General features: G+C 45.7%; 1 protein-coding gene across 3 annotated transcripts in view; it reads left to right on the top strand.

Moving 5' to 3' along the window:
* CHMP7 (charged multivesicular body protein 7) overlaps nucleotides 1-21582 on the top strand; it is a 78946-nt gene that overhangs the window by 31509 nt on the left and 25855 nt on the right. For all 3 annotated transcript variants that reach the window (XM_078666253.1, XM_078666255.1, XM_078666254.1), the window contains exons 4-5: nucleotides 18-203; nucleotides 2324-2457. In XM_078666253.1, the coding sequence (XP_078522379.1) occupies nucleotides 18-203; nucleotides 2324-2457 (320 nt within the window). The remainder of the gene's footprint in view (nucleotides 1-17; nucleotides 204-2323; nucleotides 2458-21582) is intronic.

Raw genomic sequence — 21582 nt, 5'->3', positions numbered from 1 at the left:
GACTGTGTCTCCTGCAGGAGAGGGCTGCTGCTTTATTTCACACCTACCAAGAGTCTCCATTGTCTTCGCACCCTATAATATCCCTCCCTGAACTGCGCTCACTTTGTTCCGAAGTCTGCAGGGATGAAACGGTCTTCTGCCTGGCGCTAGTCCAGCTACAAAAGGAGAAAAAGGCATTAGTGGTGGACAAGAATGGAGAAAAGGTAAGGGGAGGAGAAGCTTTGTACTGACATTTTGGGAATTTTCTAAATGTTTTTGGAGCCACATCAAGAAATTGCGTTGAGCCCCAATGGTGGGAGTGACAAATCTATCAAGGGCTGACTTTCCTATTCCGGGAGTCTGTGTTTATTGCCTCCTTCGGTTTTGTCTACTCTATATTAACATAGTAGGTAGATTGATGGCCTTTGTGTTTGACTGACCTTGCCCAAGCTTTACGGGCTTTTCAGAGCCCAAGCCTTATGTGGTAAGTCACAAACTTCTCTATAAAGCAGCCCACCACTGCCTAAGCTTTCACATGTTTCCAAAAGATGTGCATGAAAATGGAGTGAAGGTTGTGTGCTTAGTTTGATCATTGATGAGTGTAAGATCTAAAGGCCTTAATTAGGGTTCAGAAGATGCTGGATATCTGCCAAAAAGTAGTGGTTATCCAGTGTGCCTATTAAGAATGCATTGACGTCAAATGCACTCTAAATATGGTAGGTGGGATGTTCCCCACGTTTGGCAGATTTCACAGTCTGTCAAAACTCTAAAGAAGATCCAAAATTTCTAATGTTTTAGATTGCCAGAAATGATATTTGGTCTGGCTTAGCTGGCAGGATGACTTGCTGAGTTAAGTGCTTCTTGTTAACTTCTGGTGTGATTTACAGGTCCTGCGGTTTAGTCTCTCCAAGCCCAAATACAGCCTTTCATCATCATGAGACTGACGACTCGAGTGCCATTAAATTAGTTAATAGTAACACAACTCTTATTTACAGTGTTTAGAAACAAACAAAAACCATAGTATGTGTGGTATATAAAAATAAGTTCATCTTAAATTGATTGCAGTTCCTGTTAAGATATCACCCTAGCAAAGTATGCGGTCTCCAGTCGAAAATACTCTGGGGTTTTGAGTACACCCCAAGTGCATGAAAATGTACAGCCTCTTGCACATTACCTCTTCCTCTATGGCAACACATTGTTCTAAATAGTTCTGTGAAGAAATATATTTTCATTTAAGAATTACTGTTTGTCCTTAAAGATTTAGGAGCTAATTTATGTTTTTGGGAAAGTAGGACATCAATTGAAGTCCTGCTCCATCATGCCTGCAGTTTACCTGCGTGTCCTGGGATAAGACAAAATCTTCCAAATTCTGCCACCCCACTCCCCCACAAAGCACCTACACTTTAAACTGTTTCTACTGACGTCTGCTTAGTGTACTGTACCATCTCATATTACTCAACATTTCTGTGCATATCTCCACTACCTCCATTGTGAAAATAAATTGCACATGAAGCTGCCTTCAGAAATCAAGTATGCACAACAGCACATCATCTTTTGAAGCAAACACACTTGTCCTGGAATGTTGAAGTCTCCAGAGAGTAGCGGCTAAAGCATTTCAATCCTAGCTTCTTCTAAATATTCTTTGACTCGTTCTTCCCAAAACTGAAAATGTGAGAGCCTGAGAGTGCTGATGAGAAATCCGCCCCGCCCCCCATTTCATTTGCATCCATATCCTTACAAGCGTTGTAGTGAATGTCTCCTCACATGTTACATCAGCATAATGAGTTGGGATGCTGATCCAGCATCATACTCTCATTAGCATCCTGTTGCTAACATGGGGTGTTGGGAATTCAACTTTTAAATAATGAGAGCTTGACGTGAAATGTTGAGTGAGTCAAGCTTTTGATTACATTAGGATTATCAAAAGAGGAAAGCTTATGCGTAGGTGTCCATTGTAGGAATTAGACTCCCAGTGCTACGCCCTGCCCTGGGGAATGAATCGTCTCCTGGGCATGTTCAGTTTGGGGGTTTGTCCTTTGCCAGATCATCTGCTGTACTACGAAGCTGTAAGGTTAGCTTGCATTTACGTTCCTATGCGCTTAGGTCAGACTAGTAGGTGGAGACCATGCATGGTAGCCATGGAAAGTTGGGGTATGAGGTATTAGGATGGTTCAGTTTTGCTTTGACTTCTATCCTGAAAGATCATAATTTAGGACGAGAGCCTTCAGATTAGGGAGTACCCACCATGCCACTGGTGTGGGCAGCATGGCGGTTGATGGGGAAAGTAATGTTCCTATGCTGTTAAAATATGTCGATTTGTTTGTAATCCTTCTCTCACTCTTAGATTGTGAAGTTTTCCCGTGGTCTCAAAGATAAAGTGTCTCCTGTGAGTGATGTGGACATGGGGATCTATCAACTGGTTCAGAGCGAGAAGATGCTTTCTCTCAAAGTTGAGACCCTGTCTGAAGAAGCTGAGAGGTAAAACATATGTCTTCAGTATTGTCACTGGTGTACAATATATTCTAACCAGGGATCCATGCCAAGGTCTCAGGTGGGTCATTTAGCCTCAGCGCAACCTTCCAGTCCACCACTGCTTATTACTGGTGTGGTTTGTATGTCACTACCATGTAGATAAGTGTCACTACAATGAAACCTCTTCAGATTGATTCATCGACTGCCGCGTTGGCAGTCAGCAAGGCCCCTGTTAGAACAACTTCACTGGCTCCCCATCTCCCAACGAGTAACATTCAAAACGGTCTGCATCATCTTCAAGTCCCTTCACGTTCGTAGCCCCCAATTTATTAACAACCTCTTGCCTAGATACACTCCCTCTCGCAACCTCCGGTCTGCCAATCTACATCTTTTGATCATTCCCCCTTTCAAGCTCCAACGCCAGGGAGGACGCAGGTTTGCGACCCTTGCTTCCAAACTCTGGAACTCTTTCCCCTTGGAAATCCGCTCCTGCACCAATCTCCTAGTGTTCAGGAGACAGCTTAAAGCCTAGTTATTCACTCAGGCCCATGCATAATCCTCTGATTGCCAGAGCATCTGCTAGTCAGCGCCATGAAACCTCTGGGTGTACGAGCGCTATATAAAATATTGTTAACATAACATAACATAACATAACATACATCGAGAGTCACTACATCGGAAGTACCAGTAGTGTTTAATATATTTATGATGCCATTGTGTAGCTCTAGTTGGTTCAGAGTTTCTATAGGAAGAGCGTTTTTTGCTAATAACTTTGGCGCCTTTGTCAAATCTTCACAAGAATTTCTAAAAAAAAAACAGACCATTCCACCGTAGCTCCTTACTTGAAAGTTTCGGGGTGATCCTTCTACCGGGAGTCAAGAACAAGCATTTACAATGCAATGGTTTCGCCTTTGGAAAAGTTAGACCTATTGGCATTGTAAATGACAAAATTTGTATTTATGTGTTGGTTTTGAAAACAGATGAATAAATGGCATTGTCATTTACATTGCCATTAGCTTAATCTCTGCAGTCACTCTGCACTCCCTAGCACTCCCTAGTCACTCTGCACTCCCTAGCCCTCCCTAGTCACTCTGCACTCCCTAGCCCTCCCGAGTCACTCTGCACTCCCTAGCACTCTGCACTCCCTAGCACTCTGCACTCCCTAGCACTCTGCACTCCCTAGCACGCTGCACTCCCTAGCACGCTACACTCCCTAGCACTCTGCACTCCCTAGCACTCCCTAGTACTCCCTAGCACTCTGAAGTCACTCTGCACTCCCTAGCACTCTGCAGTCACTCTGCACTCCCTAGCACTCTGCACTCCCTAGCACTCTGCAGTCACTCTGCACTCCCTAGCACTCTGCAGTCACTCTGCAGTCACTCTGCACTCCCTAGCACTCTGCAGTCACTCTGCAGTCACTCTGCACTCCCTAGCTCGCTGCACTCCCTAGCACTCTGCACTCCCTAGCACTCTGCACTCCCTAGCACTCTGCAGTCACTCTGCACTCCCTAGCACTCTGCAGTCACTCTGCACTCCCTAGCACTCTGCAGTCACTCTGCACTCCCTAGCACTCTGCAGTCACTCTGCACCGAGGCCCCCCTCAACTCTCGGACGCATCAGTGTATCCAGCGCCACTCTGCGCTGTCCTGCACCCCAGATGAACCTACCCACCGCGGAGCGGAGTTGTCGAAAATGACCGTTGTATTTATAATGTAAGCAATTTATGTTTGTTTTATCGCTATTGTTGTGCCCCCAGCACCTCCAGCTGGTATGTTTTGTTCGTAGCGTGTAAAATTAACTTTTAAAAACGATCACTCACTAGCAAGCGACACGTGACTAATAATCTGAAGTGGGCGGCCACAGAGGTTGCAAAAACACCCCAGGATCATATCTGTTAAGCACCCGCCATCACTTTGAACCCAATGAATACTTGTTTTTTTAAAAGGAGAATAACGCACCCACAGCTTTCGCATTAGGCTTTGCGCACCCTATAAGCTGCAAGTGCACCCCTGTTTTGTGCTGCGCCGGCACCTTGATGCAAGTGTCACGCCATATAAACGGTCCAAACATTTCCACAAACCAGATTTTTATAACAAGCGGGACAGCGCGGCGAGCACGAACGCACAATGACTACTAATGTGCCATAAATTGAAAAACATAAAACCCAAAATATTCTATACAACACCATACCATAACATTAAATTCTACAAAATCCCAGAACCTAAGGCACAATGTCATGCCTCAGCATATGACAACTGAACATAGCCTAATCTGACCAAATCTATACCCATCAAGTTCAAGTAACACTGCCAGGCTTCCAAAGACGCAAACGACAGACAGAGTGTGCATATGACAATCTCACGCACGCCCAGTGCACTCTAAAAGAGCATGTTTACTCTTGTGTTTTTCATTGTATTGAAGTCATTCCAAACGCCCTTGTGATACTGTTAACATGCGGGTTCATTTCCAAAACAAAGATACTTTATTATTTAAAAGAATATATTTATAATAAAGAGCAGAATGCAGAACTCTTGTACACATATAGCACTGTTAACGTGTGGGTTCATTTCCAAAACAAAGATACTTTATTATTTAAAAGAATATATTTATAATAAAGAGCAGAATGCAGAACTCTTGTACACATATAGCACTTTAAACAAGCAGTAGTGCAATCTGAACCTTAAGCCACAAGTACTATATCACAAAAACCTTGCACTAGTACAAAAAATGAGAATTGAACCAACACAATGTTGCTACTTGCGTAATGCAAAGTAAGACAAATATTTTTTCCAAAGACTGTAATACAGAAAGGTTTTTGTAGTAGGATTGCAAAGCATATGACAACGTTATTGAATATAAATCACTTCACTTGTGTGGGTATTGAATATTTGCAAAAGAAATCTTAGTCATCAATTATTAGTTTTAAAAAAATGAATGAACTGATTCTGCACTATTGTTTCTACTAGTGTGATAAAAAAATATAACAAACTGATTTTGCCACAAACGTAGGGCACACTTTTACGTTTGAAGAGTGCAGGACGTGCGTAAAATAGCAATACAATTCAGAAAAAATTGTTTGTTTCCTGTTGCTGCTGCTCAGTTAACCTGTTATGACACAGCCTTGTCCCAGTGTACACAGCAATAGTTTTAAAGTACTAGGTTGAAGCCCTGGGCATGCCACTGTACCAAGCTTGCTTCAATGCTCATATCGTTTATACGTGAGAATCCGCAAACTTGAATTGCTTCTGGTATGAATTTCTTGTGTTTTGACATGGAGTGGACATCGGTTTGTTTGGCTTGGCTTTCCCGTGGTCATTAATTGTTTTTTCTGAAGAGATCCTTTTTATTTGTAATATATAAAAAGCAAGCCCTATATTCTAAGCCAATGTGCGTTCACCATAGGATGCTCTACCAGTGCTTGAAAAGCCACCATCTAATGCAGCAAAATTAAGTTTTATGGCTGTCCAGATAGCGCAATAAAAGAGATCTCATGTATGTGTTATAAAAAAGTGATATAATTCGGGAACAGCACCCAGACCCCCACCAAAGACATTAATGGGCCAACAGCTCTGAGATCATAGGCTCTGGCATTACACTGGGCTTAGTGTGTACTCCGGCATGGGAAGTCACTTGACAATCCCAACTTCTGCACTTCATAATCTTTACTGCGTTGGGGAGCTTTCCAGACTCCTAAAGTCGCTGTAACCTTTCCAAGACAGATAGCAACTCTACATTTTGTGATGGGTTTATTTAATGGTCTCGGTGCTCAAAAGTGAATTTTCACAGTGAGCACAAGTGACTGGAAGGAGCTTTTTCAGCCCCATGTCGCCTCTTCAGATTTCTGGACACCGCTGACTGATAAATGGCATAAATATGATCCCAAAGGTGTGGTCAGATTCCTTATGCTATTTTTAACTGCAGACATCTATTACGTGCATTTTATTACCGAAACATTTTGCACCAGCTGAAATAAGAAGACGGGGTGCAACTTAAAATCGGGCGCCGTGCTGAAGGCGAAAGCACAGCGCCCATGCATATAGGCATGTGTTCCTGCATGATGCTCCCTGGCAGCGGAAATTAACAAGTAATCGCGCTCGCGCACAGCTGCCCCCGGGGTGTGCTTAAGCCTCTGAAAGCAATGCGATATTGCGGCGCTCCAGCCCTTCCCCCATCTGTAACTGCAGACATCTATTACGTGCATTTTATTACCGAAACTTTTTGCACCAGCTGAAATAAGAAGACGGGGTGCAACTTAAAATCAGGCGCGGTGCTGAAGCCGAAAGCACAGCGCCCATGCATATAGGCATGTGTTCCTGCATGATGCTCCCTGGCAGAGGAAATTAACAAATTAACAAGTAATCGCGCTCGCGCACAGCTGCACTGGGGTGTGCTTAAGCCTCTGAAAGCAATGCGATCATTGCGGCGCTCCAGCCCTTCCACCATCTGATTGCAAATAAAAAAAAAAGGCATACAGACGTTTTATACGCTGTCAGCATAAACTGTTCAAAAGCCACTAAAATCCAAACTAAGGAATCAAAAGGACAGCGGGAGGGGGGACGGCACACGGACAGCGGGAGGGGGGAAGGCACACGGACAGCGGGAGGGGGGACGGGCACCCGGACAGCGGGAGGGGGGACAGGCACACGGACAGCGGGAGGGGGACGGTGGAAGGCAGGACAGCAGCAAGCACTCACCAGAGGTTGGGGCAAATGACAAAATAAAAGGCGGCCAAAAAAAAAACACACGCCCACAGCTGCATGACGAGCAAAAAGGGGCAGGATAAGAAAAAGATCACAGGAACGCCCACGAGTCGCCTCGCAGGATGACGGACGCCTCTGTTTGCCAATGGCTAGCGTCCATTTATGGAGCTAGCCAATGGGAAACGGGGGCGGCACGAACATCCATACTGTTGACAAAAGTTTTTTGCCTGGGCGGAGCACTGCGTGCTCTCGCCAGGTCGAAACCTAAAAAGGAGGGGAATCCCAAAACATGAATTTCCCATTTTAAATTCAATAGGAAAATTTTGAGAAACGATCTATAAATAACAACTGAACTGAATTACTGAAAATCTGGCAAAAAGTTAGACACTTACTCGGTACCACGGTCCCGTAAGATTTGATTGGCTAGCCGGACCTAGAAACCAAATGCTGCAGCCGCCATAACAGGACTCCGAATCCTGAAAAAGTTTTGTGAAAAGCCCATAAGGGAGCATGGTGGACACACCTGACCGCCAGCGACGTGTGGGGATAGTCCCAAAGGGACCACCTTACAATTAAAAATATAATGATTCTGGTGGCAGGTATAGCAATCCCAAACAACTGGTACTGTGGTACCCATCGCAGCACCCTGCAGTAACCTTTAAAAAAACAGTGTAGGGGACGTGGCCAAGATGGCGGCCGGGTGAGACGTGCATCCAAGTCTCTCCAGCGCCGCCGACTCTCAGCATTGTGTAGCAGCCTGATGCTGAGCGCCTCTCTGGGGGGACACTGCGGAGACCCGGCGAAGCACCCTGACCCTCTTGCCGAGACTGAGCGACTTCGTGGTCGAGTAGGATCAGCGGATGGAGTGGAGACGGCTCGGGCCTGGTAGCGTGGGGCTGAAGCCTGCGGCCTGGGACTGCCTTCAGCATATGGGTCACCCACTGGTTGCACCTCAGTCCACGTGGTCGGTCACGCTAGCCTCCGCTGAAGGGGCATCAGAGATACCGACAGAGGCCTGGCTAGTAGGAATCCGACCGGAAGCAGAAGAGCTGAAGCAGCCCACACTCTGAACACGCAGACGTAGACTCCCTGGCATGCCCCTATCCACGGCCTGGATCCTTGACGGCCGGCGTCTGAGCTGTGCGGGCTGGAAGTCACCCTAGACCGAGATGAGCCGAGGCAAGCTGGGAACTGGAGGCTCCGGACTACGATTGACGGTCGGTGAGTCCCTGGTGATTCCCCTTGCTCTGTGGGTGGTCCACAGGGGGAACACCGGGAAGACCAGAGAGAGGCTGACTCCCCCGCATGTGTGATTGGTGAGTCCCTTGTGTCTGTGCGCCCGTGAAAACTGGATAGCATTGCTGTGGGCCCCACGGGACTGGCACCGAGAGCGTGGTGCGGCGCGGAACGAGTGGGCCCAGGAGAACCTTTGGGAGACCCTCGAGGACCAGGCCTCTCATCTGGAAGTCTGTCTGCTACTGAGGCCTACCACCCAGAAAGTGGACGATACCGCCCCTACCTCCCCCTCCCGGTAGTATTCGTAGCGTTGCCCGGGACGCTGGCCCAGGTGGGAGAAGGCTGCGCGGACATCCCGGGAGCAAGGCAGACAATCGTCGTGACGGTCCCTGGCAAGAGGTAGCCCAAGGACACACGATTCTAGACCAGTGGGCTGCCCAGTCTGCATATCTCAAGCGCGGATGGGCAGGGCCTCCTCAGAGGTCACTACTTAAGCACTACAAAGCCCTAAGATAGGCTGCCTGGTCGGATATCCGGATAGCAACTTCCTACTCCATCGGCTCAGCCTGACATAGGATAAAATCCAACCTGAAAGAAGGACTCCCCTTTTCCATTCAATCACGCCAGACAGAACGTGGGACAAGGTCCGAGGAGCGCGGCCTTGGACAGGAAAACTGGGGCAGGACTGGCCTTGAGCAAGTAAACTAGGGTAAATGAACACTTCTCCTTAAATCAATGAAACCCTGATGTAATTCAGTAAAGGGGGCTGCAACCCGGAACTATAACGTGACCAACTCCAGGCTGACAGCGTTGACCTCTCCGCTCTCGGTGGCTGAAGTTGCAACGGTCATGGCGACGGATAGGGTTATAACCACCGAACAGTAAAAGGTATGCTGATGAAGCAATCTATAACAGGCACCCACTCTGGTGGGCGAACTGTAGAAGAAGATCACAGAGAGGAGATACAAGCCTCCGATGCCCTGGCAACCAAAGCTTTCATGACCTCGCTCTTCACCCCTGTTCGTGAAGACATGCACTCTATGCGGTCCCAACTCTCGGCAGAGTTAAAGGAAGTGCGGAAAGATCTGGATGAGGTGGGGGATCAAGTCACATCTCTGGAAGAAAGAGAAACCAGCAGAGATAAGGAACTGGAGGTGTTGCAGAAGGAGATCCTGCGACTACGGGAACAACATATTGAGCTACAAGCAACCGCTGAAGACCTGGAAAATTGTTTGCGGAGGAATAACATTCGCATCAGAGCAGTACCACTGCAGGAGGAAGGGGAGGACATCCGCACGTACGTTCTAGCGCTCTTCAAACACGTATTAGGTGATGAGAGCCCCGCAGACATACAAATTGACAGAGTTCATAGTCGGTCTCCCCAAAAGCAACAAAGCCCCACCGCCTGACATCCTGGTGTGTCCCCTCAATTTTCAGACCAAAGAAGCCATCCTCCGCAAGGCAACAAAAGCTCACCCAGTACAAATCCGGGGACACACGCTGCTCTTCTTCCAGGATCTCTCTCTGACTACACTTTTTAAGCGTAGGGAATTTCGGTTCATCACCGCTCACCTCAGAGAGAAAGGGTACTCTTGGAGCCATCGATTTTGCATCATACACCGATATGAAGGCAAGCTGTGGCAGATCAAATCTCTGAAAGAAGCGCAAGAGGTTCTGGGTCTTACAGCAGATTCCCACTAGGAGGACCTATGTAGACATTCTAAGACACCTAGAACCAAAGACTCCCAATGGCGGAAAGTAGGAGGGCCATCTGCTAGTCATAAACCAGACTTGGAAACGATAACCAATGAGAGCAAGGCAGTGATCAATGCTCTGACCAAGTTGCCAGGCCCGTCCGGAGTCCCCCTAAATAATGCATCGTTGGCACCAGGAAATGGTAGAACAGTAGGTACCGGCGGGCCCTCAACGATCAACGTAGACCTCCTTCACGAGTCCATCGGATGGCTCTGGTGAGGCCACTCCACTCCAGACACCACCGGTGGCCGGCGCACGCCCGAGTGATTTCTTCCTGTGACAAACTGATGTCTTCTTGTGAGATACAGATGTTTATTTACTTTTGTTAGGGGAGGATTTGTTGGGGGCAGTTCTGGGGTAGTTTTCATCTTTCTTTGTTTCCTCCTCCGCATCACGATTCAACAGATCAGGGCAGCTATCAGGGCAAAAATGATCATAGACCAAATGGACCCCGCACTCCACAGCGCATACACACAGTAGCACACATATCCCGCTTCACACGCACTCCATGGGTAGAGCCCTGAAAATCGTAAGCCTCAATATCCGAGGCCTCAACCATCCAGGGAAACACGCAGCTATTCTGTCCCTCCTGGAAAACTCTGGGGAGACATCTGCTACCTTCAGGAAACCCACCTCGTGCAGTGTGGTACCCACCGCATGTGCTCTCTAAGGTTTCCCCTCCTGCTCTGGTCCTCTAACATATCTCTAAAAACTAATGGTGTTGCCATTCTCTTTAGTGCAAAGTTCAGTGGCAAGCTGACTGCTACGATAGCGGACATCATGGGTCGACTATTAGCAGTTAAGGTAATTGGGAAGCCTATCAATTCACTCTCGCTAACATATTCGCTCCAAACACACAACAAGAGTCTTTTGTACTCAAGGCACTGGGAGAGGTTCTAACATCTGCTGATGCAGCTTTCTTAGTAGGCAGGGATTTCAATTTGGTTATGGACGTCGCTCATGACCGCTCGGGGAAGAGATCAGCGCAGGCAGGATCTTTCTCTGCAGAGGGCTTTCACTGGCTTGCAGAACAGGGTTTCCAGGACAAATGGCTTAGACAACATCCAGATACACGAAATTACACATATTACTCGGCAGCACACAAGACCTAGGCCCGTATAGACCATTTCTTAGCCTCTGCAGTGCTGGCCCCGCACCTGCATGATCTCACCATTGAGCCACGGTCTCTGTCTGACCATGCCATGATCATGGTCTCTCTGGACATGACTACAACTCCCTCCAGCTCGTCGGGATGGCGCCTGAGAGAAAGCTTGTTACAGCCCAAGATATTAGAAGAGAAGATCCGTGCACGAATCCTAGACTACCTGGCCGTCAACGATGGGGGGGATACAGCCTTAGCAGCAGTTTGGGAGGCTCTAAAACTAGTAATCGGAGGGGAATGTGTAGCAATCTCGGCGGGGGAAAACAAACTACTTTGTGAGAAAATACAGAGCATGGAGCAAGAGGTCACAGAGTTAGAAGCAGTACACAAGCGAACAGGGCCACCCAGAATATGGAGGGAGTTGGAATAGAAAAGACTTCTCCTGAGACGCCTTGATTTGGACAGAGCTGAATACGCTCATCAGAGACTTCACCACAAGTTCTTCTTAAGCAGTGACAAATGTGGAAGAATGCTGGCACAAAAGCTCAGAGCAAAGGCGATAGCGACGTCAATCCATGCGGTAAAAAACACTGCTGGTGTCACAGTGCAGGTTGATCGGGACATAGCGAAGGTGTTCCAAAACTTTTATCAAAACCTGTACTCCGAGTCAGACAAACCGCATTTTTCATCCAGCGCCTACTTACAAAACATACCAGTCATTAGATTGCTGTGGGACATAGCAGAACTATTAGATCAGCCTATTCTTATTCAGGAGGTTATCACAACCATTGCACACCTGCCTTCGACCGGGTGAGATGGTCCTATCTATTTGAGACGCTACGACACTTCGGGTTCTGGGAAGGCTTTATTAGATGGGTTGGCTGCATATATTGTGCTCCAAGGGCCTTCGTCTGAGTCAATGGAGTATCCTCTGATCAGTTTCCCATAGCAAGAGGTACCCGCCAAGGATGCTCTCTATCACCGCTCCTTTTTGCACTGTACTTAGAGCCGTTTGCCCAGAAGGTGCGTGACGACTCACAGATTAGAGGTGTCAAGTTTGGAGCAGACATGCATACTATTAGTCTACACACAGACAACGTGATCCTCTCCCTTACGCAATTACAATCCTCTCTCTCGGGCCTATTAATAGAACTGAGTGACTTTGGAGAGGTCTCGGGATTTAAGGTAAACCTAAACAAATCCCAGATTCTGACCAGGAAAACCGCTTGAAGGGAATGTTCCCACTGGCATGGGCGCAACAGTCCATAACGTACTTAAGAATTAAATTGGCTACCACCATACCCAAGACTTTGACTTTAAATTACACGGTCCTCCTCCAGCAGACAACGCAGGCCTTAAATAGCTGGAGCCGTCTGGGTCTAACCTGGTTTGGGCGAATTTTGGCAGGCAAAATGACGTTCCTGCCACGCATTCTGTACACCTTTCAGATACTGCCCTTAGTGCCTCCCCTCAAGGCAATTCGCTCATTGCAACTAGCTATCAATAGATTTGTATGGGGAGGCAAGAAACCCCGCATAGCCCTTGCACAGATAGTGTGACCCAAGCAAGAGGGTGGAGTAGGACTACCTCTGATCCTCCGGTATCTGCAGGCAACACATCTCCACTACATAGTGGAGCGGAACCGGCCACTATCAGGGTAATATTGGTCCTTCATGGACCAGACTGTTGCGGGAGTTAATATTTTGAGAGAGATTTGGTTCCCACGTAAGCACACTGCGTGGGGTTGTATTCCTCTCCGGTAACATCACACACAATGAAAGTGTGGGACAGGGTAGCATGTGCCAAGTCCTTGACAACATTCCCCTCCCCGATTACCCCAATTACGGGTAATCCTGACTTCCCTCCAGAACGTAACTCGACGGTATTTGATAGGTGGCGGGAACAGGGCTGCAAGCATATAGGATCCTTATACAATCCCAATGGCCTGCTCCCTTTTGATCAGTTGCAATGGGACTACGATCTCCCCAGCTCTGATACGTTTCAGTACCTCCAACTACTCCACTGGCTCACAACCCCTACATAGCAGACAGCTTCTTCCAGGGAACTGACGACGTTTGAAAAATGGCTGGTGCTCAAGCATGATGACAAACACCTCACATCGGAACTTTATACGATGCTGGCAGAGGGTACATGTTGGGGTCGCTTTAAAGGCCAACAGCGATGGGAGGAGAAATTGGGGCACGCTCTGTCTGACAAGGAATGGGAGGACATACATTTTCAAGCCCATCACACAGCGCACAGCACATAGGGACGGAGTCTGCGTATAAGGTGCTTACATATTGGTACCTCACTCCCGCGCGCATACACTGCTGGGAAAAGATCCAATCCAAAAAATGCTGGAGTGGGTGCAGTCAGATAGGCTCCTTGGTCCACTTACTATGGCACTGCTCCAAGCTAGAACGCTTCTGGAAATTGGTCTTGGTCATTATAGAGAAGGCATTTAACACTGAAATCCAGAGGTTCCCAGCATACACGCTTCTGGGGTTACTGAACCTATTGACATTTCCCCAACGCTGCTTCAGGGGCAGACAGATGGTCCTAGCATTGCTTGCCGCGAGACTAGTACTCTTAGCCAAGTGGGGCACCTCAACTGTTCCAGACCATACGATATGGCTACATAAGCTGTGACTAACGTTGGCGATGGAGCGCATGTCAATGGTGGCGGATCACAAAGAAGAGAGCTATGCTGACCTATGGTCCCAATTCATTCTGATCGTGTAGACCGAACTTCGGGAGGTCACATGCCCCAATATCTACGCATTTTAAGACTCCTTCCTTCTTGAGAGGGAAAGCGATAGATCCCTCCCGGGTGGTATCATAGGGTTCAACCTCTACCTGCTAATCTGAATAGATAGCCCTCCCTGCCAGACTAGGGCAAGATAATACTGATGCGGAAGAGATAGGGAGGGGGTGGGCATGGGGATTTTCTTGACAAGTTAGTTTGAGGGATTCTTTCTTTTGTTGCCTTTTATTGCCTTTTCTTTTCTTCTTTCTCTTTCAAAAGATCTGCAAATGCTGCCGGCCCCAGGGTTGTAGGCATCAAGCTGTGTATACTTATTCCTGATGACATTGCGGCCTCCCCAGGGTTGTTGGCACTTTGCTGTGTATATAGCATTGATCGTTGTAATAAAAAAAGAATGGTTCCATTAAAAACAAGCATTTGCAATGCAATAGGTCTCGCATTATTTAAGTTTGAGCTATTATTATTGTAAATGGCAATGTTTTTTGCTTTATGCTATAGTTTTCTTATGTACATAAAAAGCTACATATAAAGTATTTGTTGTTAAAATTATTTATGCAGTATTTAAATTTGTTTGCATAAAAGATTACAAGAATATCTTAGCAAAAAAGTAAAACTTTTTAATGGTAATTGACTAAATGTCCATTTGTACATTTTAATTTCAAATAGGTAAGTGTAAACATCACAAATATATTGTGCAAACAGTGCAAAATATTTTAGCTATAAATATTTGAGCGTACATGATATGTGTTCCATAAAAGTATTATTATCAACTGACGCTGTCAGCAGTGTGCAATATTCTTCAGCCTTTGCTTTGTTTTGCTTCACTTTGGATATGTATACCTGTCACTGCACTATTTACACTGTGCTGTTCACACACGCCTATATTTTTTATAGTGAACAAGAGCTTTGGTAATGGGCGACAGTCGGAAATGGGGCTCAAGCGCCTAACTGTTGCTCATCAGCACTGAGTTGTGTGCCTCGATTGCAAATCATTGTAAATAACTTACATTTTGTTGTAATTATTTTTTTAAATGCGGTTTAGTTACCCACTATGCAACAAGATTACATTTGTGACGGATTTTAATACTAGACGTACAATTTTGAGGGATGTATGCCAGTAGTATGTTTTCACGGTTTACTTAATTTGTAGTTCTTGCACTATCACGTGATAGGCACTCGGGTGTATTTAATCAGGTTTAGCCAACAACGCAATTATGTGAGCAAGGCCACCCTGCTGGCCGAAACGCGTCATCCCGTCCTGCATGTTGCGCTGATGGAATGAAAATAAATACATTTTGAAGTATTCCAGCCTGCGGTGAATTATATTTCCTGTGTCCGTTTCTCGTGGTTGGTGAATTTCAACACCAGGAGAGGGTGTCTGTGCGCTGTACATACAAGAGAATGAGGTTACACACTTCAACAACACACATTAAGACTCACCCGCGAATGAAGCGCGAGTGATTATTAATATGAGAACAAGGTTTTCAATCCCGGGCGGAAGTCAGGCAGGCCGGGGGCGGGACGTGAAGACACACCGGAAGCCCGGGCGGGCTCCCGTGAGGTGAGAGAGCCTCGCACGCACAGAAGGAAGAGACCGCCGCCGCCTGCAACGAGCCCTCGCCTGAAGACAAGTACCGGTGAGTGGGGGCCTTTACTGAGCCTTTACTGAGCTGCGAGGGCGGGGGCATGTGTGTGTGCGTGGGGCGGCGGGGGGCTCTGTATGTGTGTGAGCGTGCGTGTGTGTATGTGTCTTGGAGTCTGTGTGTATGCGTGCGTGTGTGTATGCGTGTGTGATGACTGCGGGGGGAGGGAGAGAGTGTGTGCGAGCGAGTGTCTCTGTGTGTGTATGCGCATGCATGCATGTGTGTATGTGTGGGGATGTGCACGGCGCGGGAATTCTTGTGAATGTGGACGGAGCCGACGTGCGCGTGCAAGCAGCTGAATCCAGCCGGGGAGAAGCGCGTGACAGTTTTTTGTCCGTCATTCCCCCGTGTCAGCTCGCTATAAGTCTCCAGCCCTGGACGCATCCTTCGGATGCGAATTCCAGGGCGAGACCTAAAAAGTGTATATACCGTGCTCCACAAGGGATACAACAGGTATAAAGAGTATATGAATACAGTATACCAGCACATATGGATAGTCACCCGGTGTCAATGATATCTTAACATGTGAGACCATATCTAAACCTGGTGTAAAAGGGCATCTGTGAACCGAATCATTGGAGATCAATAAAGCATATAGCTTACTGTGGTCACCAGACAAGAGGTGCCAATGAGCACACATTGAAGGGCAACAGGGCATCGCACTGGGTACATGGGGGCAAGTGGTTAGGAAGTGGGGGGCTGGGTGCAGCTGCACCTTGGGCTGCACTGTAGGTCAAAGCAATCCTGTATTGGTGGGGGCAAGAGAAGAACCTTGATTTGAACGTGCTACTTCTGCATCAGTCTCTATACTCACATAATAACCCAACTTTCCCATAACATTCTTATATTCTGTGAACTCACTTTTTTTTATTGAGGAGACATAGCAGTTAAATCACTGTTCTTGAATAATAAATAATTCAATTAAAATGAATCCTACAGAAAATAACATCACGCGTTGATCTAAGCAAATCATCCAAAATACACAGTAAAACCTCCACAAATAATTCCATTCATTCTGTACATTTGCAAAAGCTCAATTCCGCCGTACATTATTTCATTACTTAGGAAAACTAGAAAAGTGTATACCAACAAGATGATGCTTCTACTGAAGTCTACTTATCCATTTCTCCACCACCTCAGCTCCGATCTCACTCTTGATAGACCTTTACACTTCCAGTGCATTTTGATCACACTAACAACCTCTAAACATATCCCATGCACTCTGAACATACGCACACATACATTCACATCACACTGCATACATTCTCACCAAACTCTGTACACTCATTATTCCTCACACTTCCTCATCACACCAAAGAAATACTCATTACACACTATATACTGACACCTTATGCTTTTGATCGCACTACATGCTCTTTAAAAAAAACCACTCGCTTACTCTATTAACTCCTCATACCCTCCCATTGTACACATCACACTTTCAGAGCACCCCATAATCTTTTCATACTCATACATGCCATCACACCCATATTCTCTTTTCACACACGCAAACAGATAAGCAAATTAACATGCACATATCACACTCTTTCGTCAAACCTGATACTCCCAATAGTTCCCAATGTGCCACTTTAACAAATGCATTGTGCTGCCACCTCACTGCTAGTTACAAAGAACGACTTTTACACACTGATCCCAGTGCCACACTACACTAGTAAGAAGCGGGGAGTAACATTCTAGCCAGGACACATGTCACGAAACAGCCACAATAAGGATGGATCAGTCCGGACCACCAATGAATCCAAAGACACTGATCCGCGCACCACATTTCACAACATTCTTAGAGGCATAAGTACACTCCCTTTATCTGTCCTTTCTCGCAAATGATGGCAGAAGATTGAAGTACTAGACCCTCATGATCTGTCCATTGTGCTAATCTACGACCAAAGAGAACAGACACAGGACCGACAGCACAAGGCGAGTAGCGTGAGATTGCACTGCCATTTAGGAAAATACACAAAGGGGGCCAACAGAGTACACACTTAACCTATATAGACAAAAAACTTTCTGGATCAGGAAGCACAGTTAAACCAGGATCAGGAACCACAATGAGTGGTTGAGGCGGAAGAATGAGAAACTGGATCTCCCCACAAGATTGACTACCTAATTGGACAACCCCTCATTACGTTTTCGAATGGCGTCTGGGGCAGCAGGAAATGTGAATGATGCACTATGTACAAACATCATTCATAAAAAATTAAAATAACAATGAAGGTGCAGTGGTTTAAATAGGCTACACCTGTGCTTATGGGCCTGGATTGAGCATAAGTCACTATAACCACATTTATGGGACCCGAATGAACACGTAAGGTTCCCCTGGGGACTTCAGAATGTACCTATGCAATTAAGGTTGCACAGGGTATTTGTGCCTATGAATGCACACATTAAAGCCTATACTTGCAATTATGAGGCTGTCCCTAGCAGTTCAAGCAACATCTGGACATAGTATTATGATTTAATGAGGTGACTCTGAGCATATGAAGCAATATCTTCCTTTTTTTCGGTACACTAGGAATGCAGTATAGCAGCACATATGGGAATCCTCTAGATCTCTGAAAATATAGCTTAGTATATTACAATCCTTGAATACAGGACTCTGCAGTGGGCATATAAAAAATGTTCTGTTCATATGAACTTGGAATATCTAGCTATATCTACACATGAGTCTGAACTGTGCATGGCGACAAATCATGCCCTTTATAAACTACTACTGTATCCATGATCTTTGCAGAACATAGTGAGCATAACTAAAGGGCATATTTTGAACAGAACATGACCAAACGTTCTGATCTCTCTGTCCCTTTATAAGCAGCCAATGCTGCGTACGTGTGCAGAGGGTGCGCTGCTCGCACTCCTAAGGCAAGCCCGGATGGCAGCCAGCGCCAGCCATGCTGCCGGTTTGCGCGACAACTTCACCCAGCAACTGGCATTCTCTAGAGAGGAGCTGATAAATTGTACTCTCCCCTTCCTCTTCATACGAGCTTCTCTCTTGTTGGCTGCCACGGCCCACAACTTTTTAAATGCACCGCCTGCTGCTTTGTCCTTCCCGATTGGGGGAGTTCACCCAAGCTGACTGCGTTCCCTCCTTCACGGGCCAGTGAAGCCTCTACCACCTTCGGGTCTACCCTGCACTGTATTGGCAGGTCTGCTGAATTGCAGGTCGCTTCCAAAACTAGCTTTCATTATATTCTGTCCACTTGCGGAGAATAATCTTGACCTTCTACTTTTAACAGTGACTTGGCTTTTGAAAGCCTCTCTGCCTGATATCGCTTTAGCTATCCTGTAGCATTTCTCCATTCAATTTTGCAACAGAATGGATCGGAAGGGCAGGAGAATTGCGGTCATTTGCACTGCCTCCAAGCTGTCTGACTGCGATCCTATAGAAGTGCTCATCTTCTCCATCTCACTTAACCTGGACTTTATCTTGACCAGCATCTTAATCTACAGACGCCTCAGCAGTTCTAGCGAGTCCTTGGCTCGGCTTTCGGATCTTGTGTGTCAACTCTCTATACTGCACTCTAATTTCCTGGTCTTGGGAGACTTCAGCTTAGACATAGACAACCTAAATTGTCCTAGTGTATTGCAATTGGTTGACACCCATGAGGGTTTCAACTTAGTACAACACATACACGGTCCACACACACGGCGGGTCATACTCTGGGCTTGATTTTCTTTCACTATCTGGCTATCCAAGCGAGTCCGGCTGTGGAAGTACTATGATCTGATCACTTCCTCCACCCCTTCACGATTGTCACAAATCAGTCCCTAGAGCAGGTGACCCACTGTAATAGAGCTTTCAGACTGATTTTCCTTAATTTCATCGGGATATCAATTAAGGATTCTAATGAAAAATATCTAAACACATGATACGAATAACAGAGCACAAATTAATTATGACTTATAATGATTTATTTTACTCAAAAATAATCAATATTCATGAAAACGCCAGTGCTACACACACTAATATCTAGTGAGGTATATGAGACAAAGCATAAGGTAACGTTTAAAACGTACATACATCACAACAAATGTATTGGATACAAAGACAAATTACATAAAACATTCAGGCACGAAGTGAAAAACAAATATATATTCTCTCACAGTGACCTGGTTTAATCCTTTTAAACACTTTGTAATGGTCACAGTACAATGTACTACTCCTAGTGGAGCGTCAACGTTTCGACCCTGATTGATCTGTGCTAGTGTTGAGCATCAAATGTGGGTCTTCTTCAGGACAAGATAAAATGAATGATGTGTAGCCTATTCCGTGTGGTACCTGAGGAATCCAAATGTATGGTTCTATTAAAGATGTCTGGTGTTGCTCTTTTTCTGAGAATCAATCACTTCTGAAGGTGCTCACCCTATAGTTGGCATATCAACAATATTGGGATATCCAGTGGGTTTAGTGAATTCACTGAGTCATGGGTATCTCTGTGGGTTGCTCATTCAGTGACATGGGAGGGTGTTTCTGTTCCAATAGACTAATTTGAGTCCCGGAATTTGCTCCTGTGGGTTCTTTAGCGGCTAGCTCGTAGCTTAGCCGTCGGGCTTTCCAAATTGCCCTGTGTCAGAAATCCAGACACCTCAGAGTCCCGGTGTTCCTTCCTGTGGGTTCTGTAATCGGCTCGCTGTCAGTGGTGCCGTGAAGGCCTGGACCCCAACTCCATATCCTACGTGCCACATGAGAATGCATTTCTATGTAAACATTGTAATTAGAAGTTGCTTACTAGTAATGTGGCCAGGCCAAAAAGGACGGTGATTTACAACCAGTCCGCCCCTTTTCAATCGTACTATTTGTTTTCCTTATGTCACCACCTTGATTATTTCTCCTCACCACTTCACACGTGAGCACTCTTCCTTTACGCACGTTCCTCTTGGAGCAACCCAAATACGTAAATATCAACGTAGAATGTAAAGTAATTCGATTGCCTCACCATTTGACATGAAAATAAAATGCATGGTGAAGTAGAGTTTGGTTTGTTGCATTTCTCTGTTTTTGTTTGAATAATTTATTAAGTTTTATGAGCAGACATATTGTTCTTTAGCATGCTCAGGAAATGTTTTACTGAATATACCAAAGGCTAACTGATTGATCTCTTTTTCATAAATAAGGTTTAGGACCATTGTCTTTTGTAAAGAAAGTGAAAGCACCGCAAGAGGGGCTTTGACGAAGAAAAAAAATATTTTGTCGTATTACAAAAAAAAAATGTTTGAACTTCAAACATTTTTTTTGTAAAAGTGCCTCATGCCGTGCTTTCACTTTAATGACGTACACATCCTTTTCTTTAGACGTGGCTCGTTGTAAGCTGAATAGGGCGAGCAGAGTCTAAAGAAAGAGGCGCAGCCACCATTAAAGTAGTCTCCCATTTGCAATAGTTTGAGCTATTGCCAATATAAATGTCAATGCCTTTTGTTTGTGTGTGGGTTTTCAAAACACCTAAATACAATGCCAATAGCTTAAACTCTCGCAATTGCGAGACCTATTGCATTGCAAATGCTTGTTTGTCATTGAGATGAAAGCTAGTGAAAGAGTATGTAGTTATGTTGCATATAGGGGGAGTTCTCAAACCTGACTACATATTCCTTTTACATTATTTTAGTGGTGCATATGTATAAAATTGTATTTTTCCAGAATTATTCTGCTTTCTTTTTCGGTCAATTCTATGTTTGATTTTACGCACATTTATGTCCATTTGCTCAGGTGAATTATATTCTTTAGAACATAAGTGCATTTGTTTGTCCAAATGCACATTTGTCACAGCAGATACACATTTTCTTGGGGTCGATGTTTTGGATAGTTAGCAAAATGAGGTCCGTTTTGGCCTTGCCAACTATTTTACATGGAATTATGGACAAGCACGCATTTATAATGTATTTGTGGGTACTGCAAATCTCATGTTTTCTGGTTACTTG

This window comes from Lissotriton helveticus, chromosome 11 (assembly GCF_964261635.1).
Source record: "Lissotriton helveticus chromosome 11, aLisHel1.1, whole genome shotgun sequence".
In the NCBI taxonomy this organism is placed as follows: Eukaryota; Metazoa; Chordata; class Amphibia; order Caudata; family Salamandridae; genus Lissotriton; species Lissotriton helveticus.
This window is presented reverse-complemented; position numbering and strand designations above follow the sequence as displayed.